This window comes from Acinonyx jubatus, chromosome D2 (genome assembly GCF_027475565.1).
Source record: "Acinonyx jubatus isolate Ajub_Pintada_27869175 chromosome D2, VMU_Ajub_asm_v1.0, whole genome shotgun sequence".
Taxonomy (NCBI): Eukaryota; Metazoa; Chordata; class Mammalia; order Carnivora; family Felidae; genus Acinonyx; species Acinonyx jubatus.
In genome coordinates this window covers 20,324,494-20,340,853 of record NC_069393.1, presented here as the reverse complement: position 1 = coordinate 20,340,853, position 16,360 = coordinate 20,324,494, and the positions used below count along the sequence as shown (strand labels likewise).

General features: G+C 39.7%; 1 protein-coding gene across 6 annotated transcripts in view; it reads left to right on the top strand.

Annotated features, from left to right (window-relative positions):
* Positions 1-288: 288 nt before the first annotated feature.
* FAM13C (family with sequence similarity 13 member C) overlaps positions 289-16,360 on the top strand; it is a 160,698-nt gene continuing 144,626 nt past the window's right edge. For 4 of the 6 annotated variants that reach the window (XM_053207567.1, XM_053207566.1, XM_015072834.3 and 1 more), the window contains exons 1-3: positions 769-939; positions 7,597-7,653; positions 10,972-11,173. In XM_053207567.1, the coding sequence (XP_053063542.1) occupies positions 878-939; positions 7,597-7,653; positions 10,972-11,173 (321 nt within the window). In that variant the 5' untranslated portion in view covers positions 769-877. The other 2 variants (XM_053207565.1, XM_015072836.3) reach the window with 2 other exon arrangements.

The following is a 16,360-nucleotide window of genomic DNA, read 5'->3' as shown; positions in this document are numbered from 1 at the left end:
CCTTCCCCCAACAGGGCTGCCTTTATTTAAAAATGGATGGCATTTGTGGATTCCATCTCTCGCCCTTTGTAAGGGTGCTTGGGAGTGGCACTCAGATGGGCTACTCTGGGCACAGCACATCCCACCCCTTGCACGGCCCTCCAGTCCCCAGTACCGCCTGGAATAAATTCTCCACTGGCCCTGCGTGAGCCCTGTCCTCAAGAAGCTGGGCGCTTCCTCTCTGAGACTGAAATGACAGTGCAGACCAAGCGGGTGTGATGCAGTGAGCCCTCCTTCAAATGCAGGGCAATAAAAAGCAACACACACACACACACACACACACACACACACACAGCAAAAACAACAGCTATGTCCTCTTCTCCATCGTCGTTCCCTCCTGACGGATGAATTTCTGCGAGCCTCCATCCCTAGAGGGGGTAGCTCTGTAAAATTGGCAGGAGACCTCTGGAAGAAAGCAAGTCCCCCAGCGATTTCAGCACCTAGGCAGAAACGGCTGGGCTTTCCCACTGCCAGCCCGGGGTGGCTGGTACCCAGAGGCCTGGACTAAACGAGGTGCGGGGCCAGCGAGGTTGAGGTCCGGTAACTCTCCAGGCACTCTTTGCGCGGATCCTGGGGGGCCCGGGGCCCAGGGCCAGCTCCGCCACCGCGCCCCGCCCAGCTCTGTCCCCACAGCCTCGCGGGCTGCTGGGCTTTGTGGTTCGCCCGTGCGGCTGGGCCCCAGCTGGGGGTGTCGTTACGAGCATGTGCAGACAGCAGCCCAAGGTAGAGCGAGCGTGCCGGGCGAGCCCTGAGACTTGCCTTGCAATGCCATGTTTGTGTGTGTGCACTAACTCCCGGAGAGCAATCAGGGAGACGGCTCCCCGGCCGGACTTGGCTGATGTTTTCTTGTTTCTGTTTCAGCCTTCAGGATAATTCCTTCAGCAGCACCGCTGTAACAGAGTAAGTGATTCTTGCTGTTAAAATAACACTTGCATGCCTTTCTCTGGAAGCAACTATCGTGAAGGTATCTTCCACCGTCCCCAGCCGCTTTTCGTATTAGATGCATTGTCTCTTGTAATCTGGGCTCTGAAGACCGGGAGAGGTGCTGACTGATGATGGGGCCCAGAAATCTTTACAGGTTGAAATCAGCCTTTTAGCAGCTATTGGGGGGAGATATCATAACAAGCTAATTGCTTGCAGGAGCTCAGTGCTCTAAGATATGTATTCTTGGAGCTCAAATTAAAAAAAAATGTATTTGACATGTCAAAAGGAAGCTTTGTTTTATTTTGCCAACATTGGTGTCAGTTTTCACAGAGCATGCTGTATACATTTACAACAAATAGAAGATAGATGTGAAATGACTTGAGTTGAATTCTAGCATGTGGTAAACAGGTTAAACTTATTCTTACCCTGTCTTGTCTACAGATTTTTAAGACACAGTGAACTTTTCTGCGTGCCCTTTGTCATTTTTTGTCTTCTGACCTCAAAGATGTGGCTATAGGAGGAATAAACCATCTTGTCCTATGGCTAAAGCTGCTAATCGGGGCAACTAACATAATTTAAACATGGAATGAAGGAGTATAGTATTTTACTCAAGGCCAGCAGTCATAGTATTTTTTATTAGATATAGTTCATGGTTTTAATTCTTGTCATCCCTTCCTAATGGGATGTTTTCCTAATATTATACTATACATATATGTTACAAATTAGTAGGTAGTATGTTATACTAATATTATATGTAATTTGCATAACATTTACATATATACATTATATGAAGTATCTACACTGCATTTAGCAGTCTTTCTAGGCTAACTCATGATGTTTACTTCTGGGACCTTTTGGTAAAGTCACTCAGCAGCTGTTCAGGAAAAAGGGATGTATAAGGCTGTATACTCACCTATGTTTAAAAAATGCTGCAGGTTTGATATAGAAAAGCCCAGTAACTCTGGAACTGTTTGCTAAAATTTCCTAAAAGGCAAATAAATGTGGGAATAGATACATGAGTGTCAAATTTTACCACAGTCATAATGACTTGGTGATGGAAGGGTAAGATTCTACAGGACTTCCCAGGTCCCATGGTTTCCCACATCTTTTGTTTCTGCGTTTGGATATGCTGCTCTCTTATTGTCAAGCTTTGGGCTCACTTAACTGGAGTTACTTAAAAAAACAACAATCCAGGGTTGACTTTACAAGATGCCATATAAAATACTCACTGGGGCCAGCATCTGTTAATGAGATTGCTGCAACTTTGGTTTTCTAAAAGCCGGAGAGAGGAGGAGGGAACGTGTGCTGAGGTATGCATGCCAAAGATAGGCCGTGACTTCCTGGTTCAGGTTCACAGGTGGTGCTCTCCTCCCTTTGCTGTGCTTATAGGCACCAAGTGCTTTCTGTGCCTGATTCTTGGGAGCCCTGTGTGGCTGAATCCCTAGAGTCAGCCTCAGACATAGGGGCTTCAAAATGAGATACTCAGTTCCAGATTTCACATGGACATTTTTTTAAAAAAGGTTTTACACTTAACTGTGGGAAAAGTCTGGTACTTTTTCTTTGGATACTCCTCAAGGAGTTCTGATTGCATAAGATCCTGTTGTTGTTTTCAGAGAGGTGACAGTGATTTATTTTATAAGGCCCTGAGTGACAATTGGAATGCCATCTGGCTAATCTAAAAATGAAAGGAGTATATTTAAAAATACCAAAAGCTTCATAGGTGTCACACAGCACAAAGTAGGGTCACTGAAAACTAGTTATTGTCTAGTGTAACATTTTCTCCTTTCATCAGGAATACAAAACATTTTCCTTGGTTTTTTGGCATTACCCCAAAGCCAACAGGACCAGGATCGCTATCCTGAGAATTAGATGTAGCAGGTGCTCAGTAAATATTTGGGAGTGGTCTTAACATACACAGAGGAGGCACTTGTCTCCTTGTATGTTCTGGATACATACAAACTTCCTTCCCTCCTGCCCCTATCCCTCCTACTTCCTCCTACCCACACTCACTTTTTTTTTTGTATCTGAAATTGCACCCAGAGATGATTTTTTTTGCATGAAGGCCTCTGGTGGTGACCCTTATTAAAATGGAAATTAAAAAGTCTGTGCCCCTGGGAGGCAGATTCAAGTTGTCATTAACACTTTAATATAATTTATGTTATCAGGTAGTCTAGCCTGGTAGGGGTGAGCTTGGCCTCCTGGGGGTCTCTTAAGAGTCAAAGGGAAGGGAAATTGGGAGGGACCTAAGGACAGATTTTATTCTCTTCTCGGTTTTTTCCCAGGCCTGGCACTGTTTGTGCAGTTCTGAACCAATTCAGTTTCTTTTTATACCCAAATTCTTCCAAGATCAGAATGGCCTTGGACTTCCCTTCTGTATCTGCAGGGTCCTTTTATCTATTTTTCCATGGTCATTTCCTATGTTGCTCTGGCTACGTTGCTATATGAAATGAAGCCTGGCCAGCAAATGCATTCTGCAATGAATTAGTTATCATCTGAAGTAGTGGTTCTCAAAACTGATCATCAGTATGAACTGGGGAAGGACATTGAAACATGTACAAGAGGGGAGCCTGGGTGGCTCAGTTGGTTAAGCAGCCGACTTCGGCTCAGGTCATGATCTCGCAGTCTGTGAGTTCGAGCCCCGTGTCGGGCTCTGTGCTGACAGCTCAGAGCCTGGAGCCTGTTTCAATTCTGTGTCTCCCTCTCTCTGACCCTCCCCCATTCATGCTCTGTCTCTCTCTGTCTCAAAAATAAATAAACATTAAAAAAAATTTTTAAAAAAAGAAACATGTACAAGATTCAGTTTCCCACACTTTATCCCAAAATGGGAACCTACAATTGGTGATTATATTGGAGTCAGCCCAGTGATGGGCTTTGTAAACTTTTAAGTCAGTGTTAGTTATGTTTGTGTGTGTTTGAGAAGGCAGTCTGGTTTGAAAATTCACATTCCTGGGCCTCACCTTCAGGGAGCTAGCCTATCTAGTGACACTGAGGTGCTAGTAGGGCCCAAGCCTGCCCTTTTAATCAGGATCCCAAAGAATGCTAATGCAAATGGTTCTGGAGACACACTGAGAAATCCCATAGGATTTCAGGCTGCACCTCTGCACCTTTGCTCTCAGGGAACACAGGACTACTGCGTGAATGGGAGTCTCCTTCTTGGCACAACCACATTTTATCTAATAACCAATCTGAGGCCTCTCTTCTCATTTACCCCAAGTCAATAAAAAGAACCTCTCATGGACACTTCTTTCCCCACCATTATTCTAAGAAACAAGTCATTCTCCTTTTGCAAGCCTCTGGAATATAAACTAAAGAGACTATTTGGTAGGCTCAGTATGGTGGAGCAGAAATACCACAGGGACCATTGCCTTCCACATTGGACTTGGGCAATTCCTTCACCTCTTGTGTGAAGGTGGCCCTTACCTGATTGCATTGGCAGGCTTAGCTGAGATGCTATGAAAAAGAAGGTAAGCGGTGAAGGTAAAGTCCCACATAAGATTTTCTTGTTTGTGATTGATAGAGGGAATAAAACTCCGAGAGGGAAAAAGGTAACAACCCTGAGCATTTCACAAATAAGTGATTGCAAGGACAAATTATCCATATATTGTCTGGGTAACAACAAATCAAGAACTCGGGGACTTAGACCCTAGTTGATGAGACTTCAAAGGAAGTCATTTAATAGAGGTGCTGTTCACATTTTTTTTAACTACAAAGAGTAGTAAGAAAAACATTTTATTTTATTTTATTTTATTATTTTATTTTATTTTATTTTATTTTATTTTATTTTATTTTAAAGAGAAAGAGACAGAGAGAGAGAATGAGCAGGGGAGGGGCAGAGAGAGAGAGAGAGAGAGAGAGAGAGAGAATCTTATGATTCTCATAAGAGAGATCTCATGACCTTGAGATCATGACCTTAGCCAAAATCAAGAATCTGGATGCTCAACTGACTGAGCCATCCAGGCGCCCCAAGAAAAACATTTTATAATGCAATCCAGCACACACATATATACATGACTTATTTAAATAAGTTCTGTGAAATAACACTTAAACCTTATGATACTGCTATGTTGTATTCTATTTCTCTAAAAACAATAACAGCATGCTGGTAGCTGCTATCTAATTTCAAGACCTACTAATAGGTCACAGTTTACATTTTGAAAAGCATTGCACGTAGAAGATGCCAAGTTTTGAATATTTAAGGAGATCATTAAAGTGACTGGTCTTTAAATTCCTGTAGTGGAGCTATAATATAGTAAGAAAATGCCATGCCCAAGACCAGTAGGGTACTTAGTCTGAGCTTGTTTTCTTACAGGAATGGGGATATCTGGATATGGGTTCCACTGTGGAATCCAGTTTTACAGTTGGTTCAACATTGTACAGGGGGCTCCTGCTCAAGGAATCATCAGAAGAGTCACAAAGGAGATGTTAATTCAATAAAACTTAATGGTCTTCATCAAAGCAAATGTAAAATCCAACTGGACTAAAAAGCTTGTATATGTGTTCATGTAAGCCAGTACACAGATCTATTTCATTGCTGTATCTGTGACCTAGGAATTGTGTTTCCTTGAGGGGCTACTGAAATCATTCAATAGGCCTTAAAATTGGATCAGCTAATCAGGATCTGGCCTCATACTTAAAAAAGCATGTGCAACTTTGTATGTTCTGGTGCTGAGTTTCCATTTTTACCTAATTGTACTTTGAAAAGAAAAGTTAGTAAATCAAGTGAGGGGGAGAAAAATATGTTCTTGCCAAATTCCCAAACAATAGGTATTGTTGAGCTCTAGGGTTGAAACTCTGATTGAACCTTAGTTCTTTGGAAGCAAAAATTCTAGGTTTCTGTTTGTCACTGGTTTTTCTACTTTGCAATATTACTTTCATTGGGAAACATTTTTCATTCAAATTACAAAGCTTAGATGATCTATTAAAGTGAATGTCTCTGATGGAGGAGAATAAGGCAATGCTTATGAATTCAATTGTTGTTTACATGAGATGGATAGAGTGGCTTACTGACAGTCAAAAACATGAGAAAGCAAGAAAATTTAATTATTTTGTTAAGAAGAGCACTGTATTAAGTCGACCGATTTTTCTTTTTAACTGCCAATAGGAATAAAATATTTCAACAGGCAGAGAGAGTTAGAATCTATGTAGCCCTTGTTTTAATTCATTTAAAAAAAAACCCATAATTTAAAAGGGATTGTGAGGGAAGAGGACTGGAGCTTTCATCAATTTGTTCTGTGGACAAGTTATATACCATTGCAAGCAAGGAATATTTAAAAATTATAAATGATTTCATAAAGTATGAATATTATTATTATATTATGGTGATATTACATATGTATGTATTTATTTATTTTTGTCTACTCATTACATTGTGAATCTCTCAGAGCAGGGTGGAGGACTTTTTCAACTTTGTGTCCTTTAGAAGTAGTGCTACTAAAAGTATGGGCCCCAAAATTGTTTGTAACTTGTCTGAGACAAGGAAAGTACAGAAATAGGGAGTAAGAATTTAATATTTTATGGGAATTTGGCATTCCTGTGGCATTTTTACCAAACTACCATAGTGGATTGGAGATAGAAAACAAACTGGTCAGTCCTAAATCCCAAAGAGTTTGAGAAGCACACCTCCAATGCCTAATAAATACCTGAAAGATAGCAAATGTTCCATAAATGTTTGTTAAATTATTTCCAGTCTTGCTGAGGGGCCAGAGCTAATGATTGTATTCAAACACTTATTGGATGCCTACTTTGGGGTAACACTGTGGGCACTGTGGTGGTTTATCTAGAAAAAAATATCATTTCTTCTCAAGGAATTAATAACTAATTAAAAGAGCTCAGAGGTATGAAGGAATTACAGAGCAGTGTGAGGCAAGATACAGTTGGTTACCCAAACCTCAGAATGAAGAGTAAACATTTATGTATCAAGGTTAAAGTAGGAATGTGGCCTGTGGGTGAACTTGGTTCATGGAACTCATAAGACTTCATTTGGGCAAGTGAAGGATAAGTAGGAGTTGGAGATGGAAAAGCATTCCAGGCTAGAGATAGGAAGGGCTGAGAACAGGAACAAAGGCTCCCTCCTACACTAGAGTGGGAGAGTGGTCTTGCTCTAGATTCCCTCAGGCAGTGTTGAACACAGAAGACTTTTCATTTAGAGGAGCCACGAATTTTTCACCAGGTTATTCCAGAAGTTTTGTGATAAGGAAGGGGACTGAGAAAGTCTGGAGGCCAATGAAGGAAGCCAAATGGAAGCTGATGTGGTTTATGATTGCCTGAGGCAGAGGAAATTTCAAGAGGCAGACAGTGCATTTGAGCCAAGAATAATCCACCAGTCTTGGTGTTAGATGTCCCTCAAGTGCTTTGAACACTTCAGTCCTTGCCAAAATCTTGTCAGTTTAGGTGATTCAGAGCAGTGGATCATAAAGGAGTGTTACCTCTAGTTCTGAGGTATGATCACATATGACAACATTGGTGTCATTACCTGGTACACATGCTGGGAATTGGAGCTAGTTTGAGAGAGAGAGAGTGGTGAGGGTTGTTCTATTTTTTAGTTTACCGAACTAATCGAAGATAATTTAGACTCTTGCTGCTTCTGCTGCTACAGACTGCTGGATCTGATGTGGTTTTGTTCCTTCTCTCCAGGTGTGACGAAGACACAGTCTCCCTACATGAAGATCAGACTGATTGCTCCAGTCTCAGGTATGACCCACAATTGCCTGGTTCTTAATTTTGAAGGACAGAAATCATTTGGGTCTAGGCTCCTTTGTTTCCTCTTTGAATTACAGTCACTTGTTCTTGTGTGTAAGTTCTTCTAATAAACTATCAGTTCTTAAAGGAAGTTTTGTCTTGTCCAGTTTTGGGATGCTCCCCTTAGTACCCAGGCAGTGCCTTCATATGGGGAATGCTAATTAAATGCTTACTGAATTAAATATTGATTATACCATCTCAATGTTCCCATCATAGAGCCTGTGGAAGAGATTATAGATTTCTTCACCAAACATGTCATCAAATGTTTGGAGTATGGTCCTGGTCATCGAGGGGTTCATGGTATGGCAAAACCTTCACAGTTAACTTTCTTCCATATTTGCTTGTTCAGAGCACTTTCATGTACATTTTATTATTTAATCCAAACAACCGAAAGGAGGCTGATGTTTCTCTCTTTATCTGGTAGTAGGGAAACTGAGGCTCAGAGGGATTATAGCTCATCCAAGCTAACATAGCTACCATGAAGCAGAATTTGGACTCAGGTCTCTCTGACTCTCAAGTCCGTTTGTTAGATAACAAACAGTTGTTGAAGGCCTATTTTTTTGTGACAGAAACCAGTCAATATAGATGATGATGCTACAGTGCATCAAGTACATTTTACTAGCGTGGACAGAGGATTCATTTAGAAGGACCAAATAGCCCAGAGAGGTTTCTGGGATGGATTCCTAAAGAAAATTACAATAGCACATGACGTGTGTGTGTGTGTGTGTGTGTGTGTGTGTGTGATATAAGGCCAAGAAAAAGAGGATGCCACCAAGCAGAGGGAGCAACTTACTGGAAAACCAACAGAGGGTCGTAGGAATAGCAGGCAGTTCAGGATGTCAGGAGTCTTGAGAGCCTGTGGGAGTGAGGAGGCCAGGAGTGGTAAGAACTGAAGCTCCAGAGATAAACAAAGATGGATTTCAACGGGTTTCTGTACCTTGCTAAGGAGTATGGAATTTATCCTGGAGGTATTGGAGAGACTAAAAAGGGCACTCAGTTTTTTCTTTACAAATTACCATTTGGCTAAAGCCCTGTGAGCATAACAATAGCTTCCATTTATTGGGCTGTGGCCTTGAGCCAGCTTCCTATGGCAGGTATTTCATAGGGACTGTCTTGTCTTTGCAAGGTGGAGAGACATCCATCTTAGGATGAGGACCAGAGAGGTGACACGCTGTGGACCAGGTGACACAACTAATATGTGGGAGGATCTTTCAGACTCTTATTCTTTTCAGAACACCACTTAGTTGTTCATTCTCAGTTATGAATGATTCCAATAAGAAGTGGCATAAATTACATAACTTGTACTTTTCTGTTTTGGAGGTTCTGAGGAACCATTAACAGGTTAGAAAGACATTTCTAAAGATGACTTTTGTATTTAGGTTCTAAGTTTGTGTAATGAGAGAAAGATACTTTTAGCTCCCCCTGACCATGTTCCTTGTTTTTCAAGTCAAGGAGGTGAACAAGATGATTTATAAATTGGGGGCACCTTGAAAATATGTAAAAATGAAGTCCAGGTATTATTTTAGGAATAAGTGTATCAAAAGAGTAATTTTAGATTTGAAAACTGACATTTTCCCACTTATTCTTGAATATTCTAGAATTTTCCTTGAATGAGGACCCATTTAGGTTTACTGTAAAGACAGCCATTCCTTTTGTTTCTCACTGGGGAACACAGAGTGCATGAATGAACATTCTTTGTTTCCAGTGATAGAAATTTCAAATGAACCAGTACAATTCCAACTCATGGTTTCACATCACTTTCCAAATCCATTAGTGAGTTAGAATTTTTTAAATTGTAGCCGATCTTAAGGGAAAATATTAACCAGTGTCACTGGCACTGACTTGTAATTTTTTTTTTTCAGTTACTAATACTGAAGAATTGTTTCACTTGTTGGGTTCTCCTTTATCAGGCATTATGAAGTTTGTTCTGAGGCTTAAGATGAACTGTTTGACATAGTTTTATTTCCATGCCTTGCCTGACTACACCCTGATCATGCGCCAGACTTCCTATCCTGATGTTTGCTTTGATCTTTTCCCAGAGGCTAACTGGAGTTCATCCTTTCAATATCAGTTCTGTGAATTTAATCTCTCTTTTACTTGTGAAAAGGCATCTTGAACAGGGGCACAGAAATCCTTTGTTTGCTGGTCTTGTTTTTTGGCTTTAGGTATCCTTGAACCATGAGGAATTGCTTCCTAACTGACCTTGTCAAAATCTCTTTTATGGGTTCTCCAATCAGGGAGCAGGAGAGAAAAACAGCACCTGCGGGAAGTGGTCACTCCTAGAGAATTGCATGATCTAGTACCAAATGATCGCCAGTGGATTGAGGTTGAGGATATTGATTGTATAAAGTGAATGCCCCATTTGGTTATATCCCTGGATTCTTAGCAAAATAAAAATATGAAATGCATCTAGATTTAAGAAGGATTAATGACTTCAAATAAAAGTGTTACGTCACTCCTTTGGAGGAAATTGAAACAGTGGGGTGATACTGTATGAATTTGCTTACTTAGTGAAAATTAAAATGCCACCCCGGCACTAAATGTATGGAGGTAACGCCAGCCCATTCAGTCACCTCCAGCAATTCCTCACTGATGAAAGCCTGACAACAGGATCTTCGAGTGTGCACTGAGGGTGTTGTCAGATGGTTTGCTTGGGTAAAATTTGGCCCTTGTTTTATATTTTTTTCAAGTAGCATGTTTCCTATCAAAGTAGACCCTGTTAAACTTCTAGAGGCCTTTGAAAACTGTAGGGAGATGATTACAAACATGCCAGGGAAGAGGAAATAGCATGCCTTAAATCAAAGACATATATGCAGGAGAGTCTGAAGACCTAGCTACCACTGTGGGTCTGGGTGAATTAGCCCTTCTGTTAAGCACTTCATTTAATCTCTGAGGTTTACAGTCTTACTCTATAAAACTGGGATGATGATCTCTAACCTGAATCTCACATTATTATTGTGAGAGAAAAAAATATATACATGAAAGCATCTTGAAGTGGAAAATTAAAAACAGATGTGATCGTGTGCACAAAGTCACAACTACAAACAAAAAAAATATGTATTCACTAGCAAAGATTAGAAGGGACTATGGAGTGATCTAAAGAGTGAAATTCACATTTCTTCGGTTCTTGTTCCTGTGAAACTAAGTCTACTCTAAACATTTTGCTAGATACCATATAAATAGAGCAGCTATGAGTATGCCAGCCTCGCTTTCCCGCAGCAGTTTAATACTTTTTTGGGTGCTTTCTAAATTGGGCCTTTCCTGTTTTAGAGATGAAGACAATAAAGAAAATTACCCCGAAGCCGGGGCTCTCCTAGAGGAGCCCGCACCACCCTCTCGGGAGCCACAGCAGCATGTAGAGCAGACCTTGCTGGTGGACGGCGTGCTGCGACCCAGCATGGGCAACTTCAAGTCCCGGAAGCCCAAGATCCTGCTCAAGGCAGAGAGCGGGAGGAGCCACGGAGAAAGTCAGGTAGCGGGCTGTACCTCCAGGCCTTCCTCACACTCTGGCAGGCTGTGTGAGCACCTTATTTTTCAGGAGGTGATGATGAGGCATCTTGAGGTGTCAGTGCGCAAACCACCCAGCACAGTTCTCTGAGCAGGCTGATAATTTAGCGCCCTTTCAAACTGATACTCTTGAATACTGGGCTTTGGCATAGGTTCAAAGGAGATGCTGCAATCTTTGCAGGGGAGAGTAGAGGAGGATCTCCTACCATCTTCACTTATCCAGGTCATGTAGCTCTTGCCCCGCATTTGGAGATTCTTCTCAGCAAAAGTCCCAAGTTTACTCTGAGCCATTCACTTTAGGCTGCAATTTAGTAGCCTTGGATAAATATTCAAGTGTGCATGCATGTGCCAGTTTGTATGTGTGTGTAGCATCTGGTTCTTTGAGGTCAATGTGTTTAAATGAATGAACGAAGCATTTTTTTCACTTGATTTGGGTAATAAATTTACAGTTTCTATTTTTTTCAAACTTTCTCTAAGTGTAGAGGTATGTAGCAAAGAATGTGATGTTTTTAAATCTTAAAAACTCCACAAATAATTTATGATGCTTTAAAAAAAAAGATGAAATGAATATAATCTACTTTAATCTTACTAGGAAATTAATGAAATTATACTTGTAATGCACCTAATGTAGTTTGGGGGACACAGGTGCTTCATTAATATTAACTTTGCTTTTTTGTTAACATTTAAGTCTTAAAGATAATGTGGGAGGTTCCATGCATAATAGATTAATTATATAATAATTTTAAGTCCAGTCCTATATAGCAAATGGGCACTAGGTGATCTTCCTATTAGAACAACTTTAGCTGAACACTTTATTTGACCTTGTTATTTTCTTACTTGTCTTGTGATTTTTATCTAATTTCTTCCTTAGCATTAAGACCTCTTAATGCGTCAGTTAAGTTTGCAATAAAATGAAAACACCCTCTGCATTCATAAAGCTGTGTTGTAATTATTTTAAACTGAGTTGACTTTCAGAGGGAAGTGAGTGTGAAATACTATTTGAGTTATCATAAACTTGAGACCCTGTCTATTACTGAATGCACCTAATCTGATTAGAAGTGTGGTGTTGGGGAGGATACAGGTACCCAAAGGGTTGCCTGCAGAGTCTGATGGGTTTCAGGGAGGCTCTGATCTTGAATCTCCTACCAAGGGTCACCTGTGACACTTTGGGCTTTGGATGACCAGCCATTTCTGCTGGAGTGCTTAATCTGGCTTGCAGAAATTACATAGCTGTCACTTGTAATAAGGTGCTAATGGAGCATGCAATTCCAATCCATTGCTCATACACAGGAAGATATCTGGAGATATACTTGTATTGTCTTTGCTGCTAGTACAGCAGTGGAATCCTGGAGTGCAGGTAGAATTTCCAGTTCATTCCTAACATCTCTACCCACACAAGGAGATTCCCCCCTCCAGTGACTAAGAGAACTTTTATAATACTAGATCATTCATCTTTGGGAGAAATTTGAAACACATTTCATTCTTCCTATTTTCTTTGGGTACAGAGAATTTACACTGGTTGAGTATGGAGCAAAAACTGAATCTATAAGTAATACTATTAATAAAATCAGCTAACATGTATTTCAGTATTTACTGTGTTCCGGGCATGTACCATATTTTACCACAATCCCACGGAATGGGTATTATCTTTTTCTGTAAAGGAAAAAGTAAGGAGTAGAGGGATTACATAATGTCTCTAAACAGAATTGGAAGAACTTGAGTGGAAGATCTTTTCCATAAAAGCACAGTGTTGCTAACAAGTGGTACACAGATATTCCCAGATCTAGTGATTTACCTAATCCCTTATCCTACTCACACCTTAATTTTTATATAAAACCTGTGATTTCACTCTGGAATTGTTTTCGTATGCTGATATGTTGTGCTGCGAATCAGTAACTACTTACTTAGAAAAGACTACTTTGGGGAGAATTTTATAAATGTAATTTTTCTTTTCTGCCTTAAAGTTTTGTAATATTGGTCACCGAAGCTAGATAAATGTTGAGTGAATGTTAGCTTGTAGGATGCAAGTTTCTTAAGGTCAGTGATTCAGTCCTTGTCTATCTTTGGATCTATAGCATTCAGTAGTCACTTAGTATTATTTGTTGAATGATTCAAAACTGGTAAGAGAGGTGTATGCATGATTGTATCATCTTTTTTTTTGTGAAATGTGTGTTCTTAATCAGTTGTGAAAGTTACATTTTAAAATAATATAATCATGACTCTCTTACAACTATAAAATAAAGATGTATCAAAGATTTTATTTAAATTATTAATTAATAAGGGAATCAGTAAGATATTACAACCAGTTCAAAAGAGAATGCAAAGTATCACACATTTGTAGTCTGACAAGAATTACAGAAATAAATTTACAAATGGACACAAAATTAGCAAAACTTATAATATCCATTGGGTGGTAATCAATTACTTTCTCTTGAACATGAGAAATTATTTGCATTATGGTCAATATCTATAAGTTCACTTCTGTGGCTATAGCCTTGTAAAATATCCTATTCATAGACAAAAGCAAAAATGATCCAGATGGATGAGCTAGCCAGGGTATCTACTAAATTTCAAAGTCATTTATAATTTATATAATCTCAAAGAAAGATTATTCTTAATCACAAAATAAGGCTAGTCTCATTAGGTTTGGCCTGAGTAATTACATAGGCATAGCAAGAGTGTTAATTTACCATATAGGTCTTCTTAAGTATGCTTTGCAAAATCTAAAGCCATTCACTATTGAATAACTACAAAATTAACTTTTCTCTGGGAATTTCATTAATGCCTCTATTATTTGCAACCCCAAGGCAAGGAAGACAAGTTCAAGAAACTCCATCCATTATATTTCAACTGCAGTACCTAGGCACTTGGATAAATTTCTCTCTTCTTCAGGTCCCCAAAATAACATTAGGTTCCTACCTTGCCAGGAAGTGACCATCATTACCACATGTAAGATTGGATCCTGCAAGCCAGATAACAGGCCAGTTATCCAAGGAAGACTCTGTAGGCACAGGCTTCATAAGTAAAATCACATTTGTTCCTTAAAGTGGCCTTTTTTTTTTCCTGATTCAATGAAAATTATTCTCAAGACAGCATTCCAGGCAAGATGTTAGTTGAATAACAGATTTTTTCAATTATATTCAGGTAAAAAGGAAGACAGATTATTACTGAATATGTGAAATAACCCTATTGCAATTAAAAGTGAGGATACAGAGTGAGTTTCTGAACTCTCAGGTCAGCGAAGCTCAGATACCATTTTTAAATATTTTATTTTGGTTTACATAATAGAATGATTTTAAAACATAGTTTGTATTTATTATTATTCAGGTATGGTGAGGCAAATAGATGAGGAGATGACTGCCATTTGAAAAGATTCCTACTCCTAGTTCTTAAGAGGAGAGGGGGCATGCTATGCCATGCAGGGCCACAGAGGGAAGGCACCAGTGTTAGTTGGGAAGTAGAAGGGGCAGGTGGAAAGCACAGCAGAGGCCTTTATGTGCTTTCCATGGGAAAAACAAGGCGAGGTAGGGAAAAGCAGTCTTAGAATTGACTAGTTTGAATAATTTCAGTAGAGTGTGAGGTATAGGGGCTCTCTAGTACCTGGTTCATATGATTAGGGCAGAGGAATATTGCCTTCTGGAGTGTGCAAGCCAGATAGAAGAGTTGTTTCCAAGTATGGACTCAGGATTGGCTAGTTTGCATGTGAAAGGCTTGTTCCTGGGCAAGCCATTTCATATGTTCTAAGAAATGGCTAGCCCTAGAAGAGGCATTTACTTCCCATGAGTGAGGCTCTAGATGCCAGTACATCAAAAATACAGAAAATAATAAAATATGGTTAATAAAACAATCTACTAAATTGTAAGGTGAAGTAGAGAAAGGACTTTTTTTTTTAGATCCAGTAAATAGAACATTAAGATAAAAATATTGTGGGACCCCTGGGTAGCTCAGTCAGTTGAGTGTCTGACTTCAGGTCAGGTTATGATCTCATGGTTCATGACCCCCATCTGTCTCACTGCTGTCAGCCCAGAGCCTGCTGGGCTTCACATGCTCTGTTGCCCTCTCTCTCTGCCCCTCCTCCTGCTCATGCTCTCTCTCAAAAATGAATAAACATTAAAAACTATAACAATATTCCAAAAATAACTACAATAAAATTTACCTTTTCAATCCATTCAGTTTTATGTAATTAATTTTTGTTCCTATTGATCTTGCGTTAGCAGTAGCATAAAGCTGTCAGCTTCTTGACAAGTTCTGTATATCTTGACTCAGCCCATTGGTGTCATCGGATTCCTGTACCCAAGACCCTGTTCTTGAAAATGCCAACTGTTTGAAGCATCTGGTCCTTTACCATGGTAGTATTGAGAGTATTCTTTGTTGAAGACACAAATTGTGGCTTGGTGCTGATAGTAGAAGCTATAGGCAAGCATCTGAACAAAACAAGCATGTATGGATGACAGAAACTGAAAATAGTTGTGATTATTTTTCTTCAAATCATTTTCAAATGTGAAAAGTCTGATGAGAGCTCATAATAAGAATAATGAATAGATGTGACATGCAAAACAAGATAATAAAATCATTGCCCCCAAATTAGGATGTTTCAAAGGATAATGAGTAAGTCTATTTTTAAAGAAGTCAGGGAGCGTTTACTTATGATTTTACAGAATAGATGAACATAATTTTTACAGAGGGAAAAACCTGGAGATATAATAATCCTGAAAGAACATGCCAAGAATGTGAAGTAAAATATTCATTAATCTGGTGTAAATTGTGGATATCTGCACTTTTTTTAAACTCTATAGGAGAGTCTAATGTGCACCTCTGAAAACCACTAGCCTGGGGGCACCTGGGTAGTTCAGTTGGTTGAGCTTCTGACTCTTGATTTTGGCTCAGGTCATGATCTCAGAGTCGTGGGATTGAGCCCCACGTTGGGCTCCATGCTAAGCGTGGAGCCTGCTTAAGATTCTCATTCTCTTTCCCCCTTGGCTCCTCCCTCACTTGTTTTCTCTCTCTGTCTCTCTCTGATTCTCTCTCTTTCTCCCTCCCTCTACAATAAAACAAAACAAAAATCATTAACCTGGATGATGCTAGATTCAAATGAAAGAAGTAAAGCTGTGAACAAGTCAGCATTTTAAATAATAACTACAGTTATCCCTGA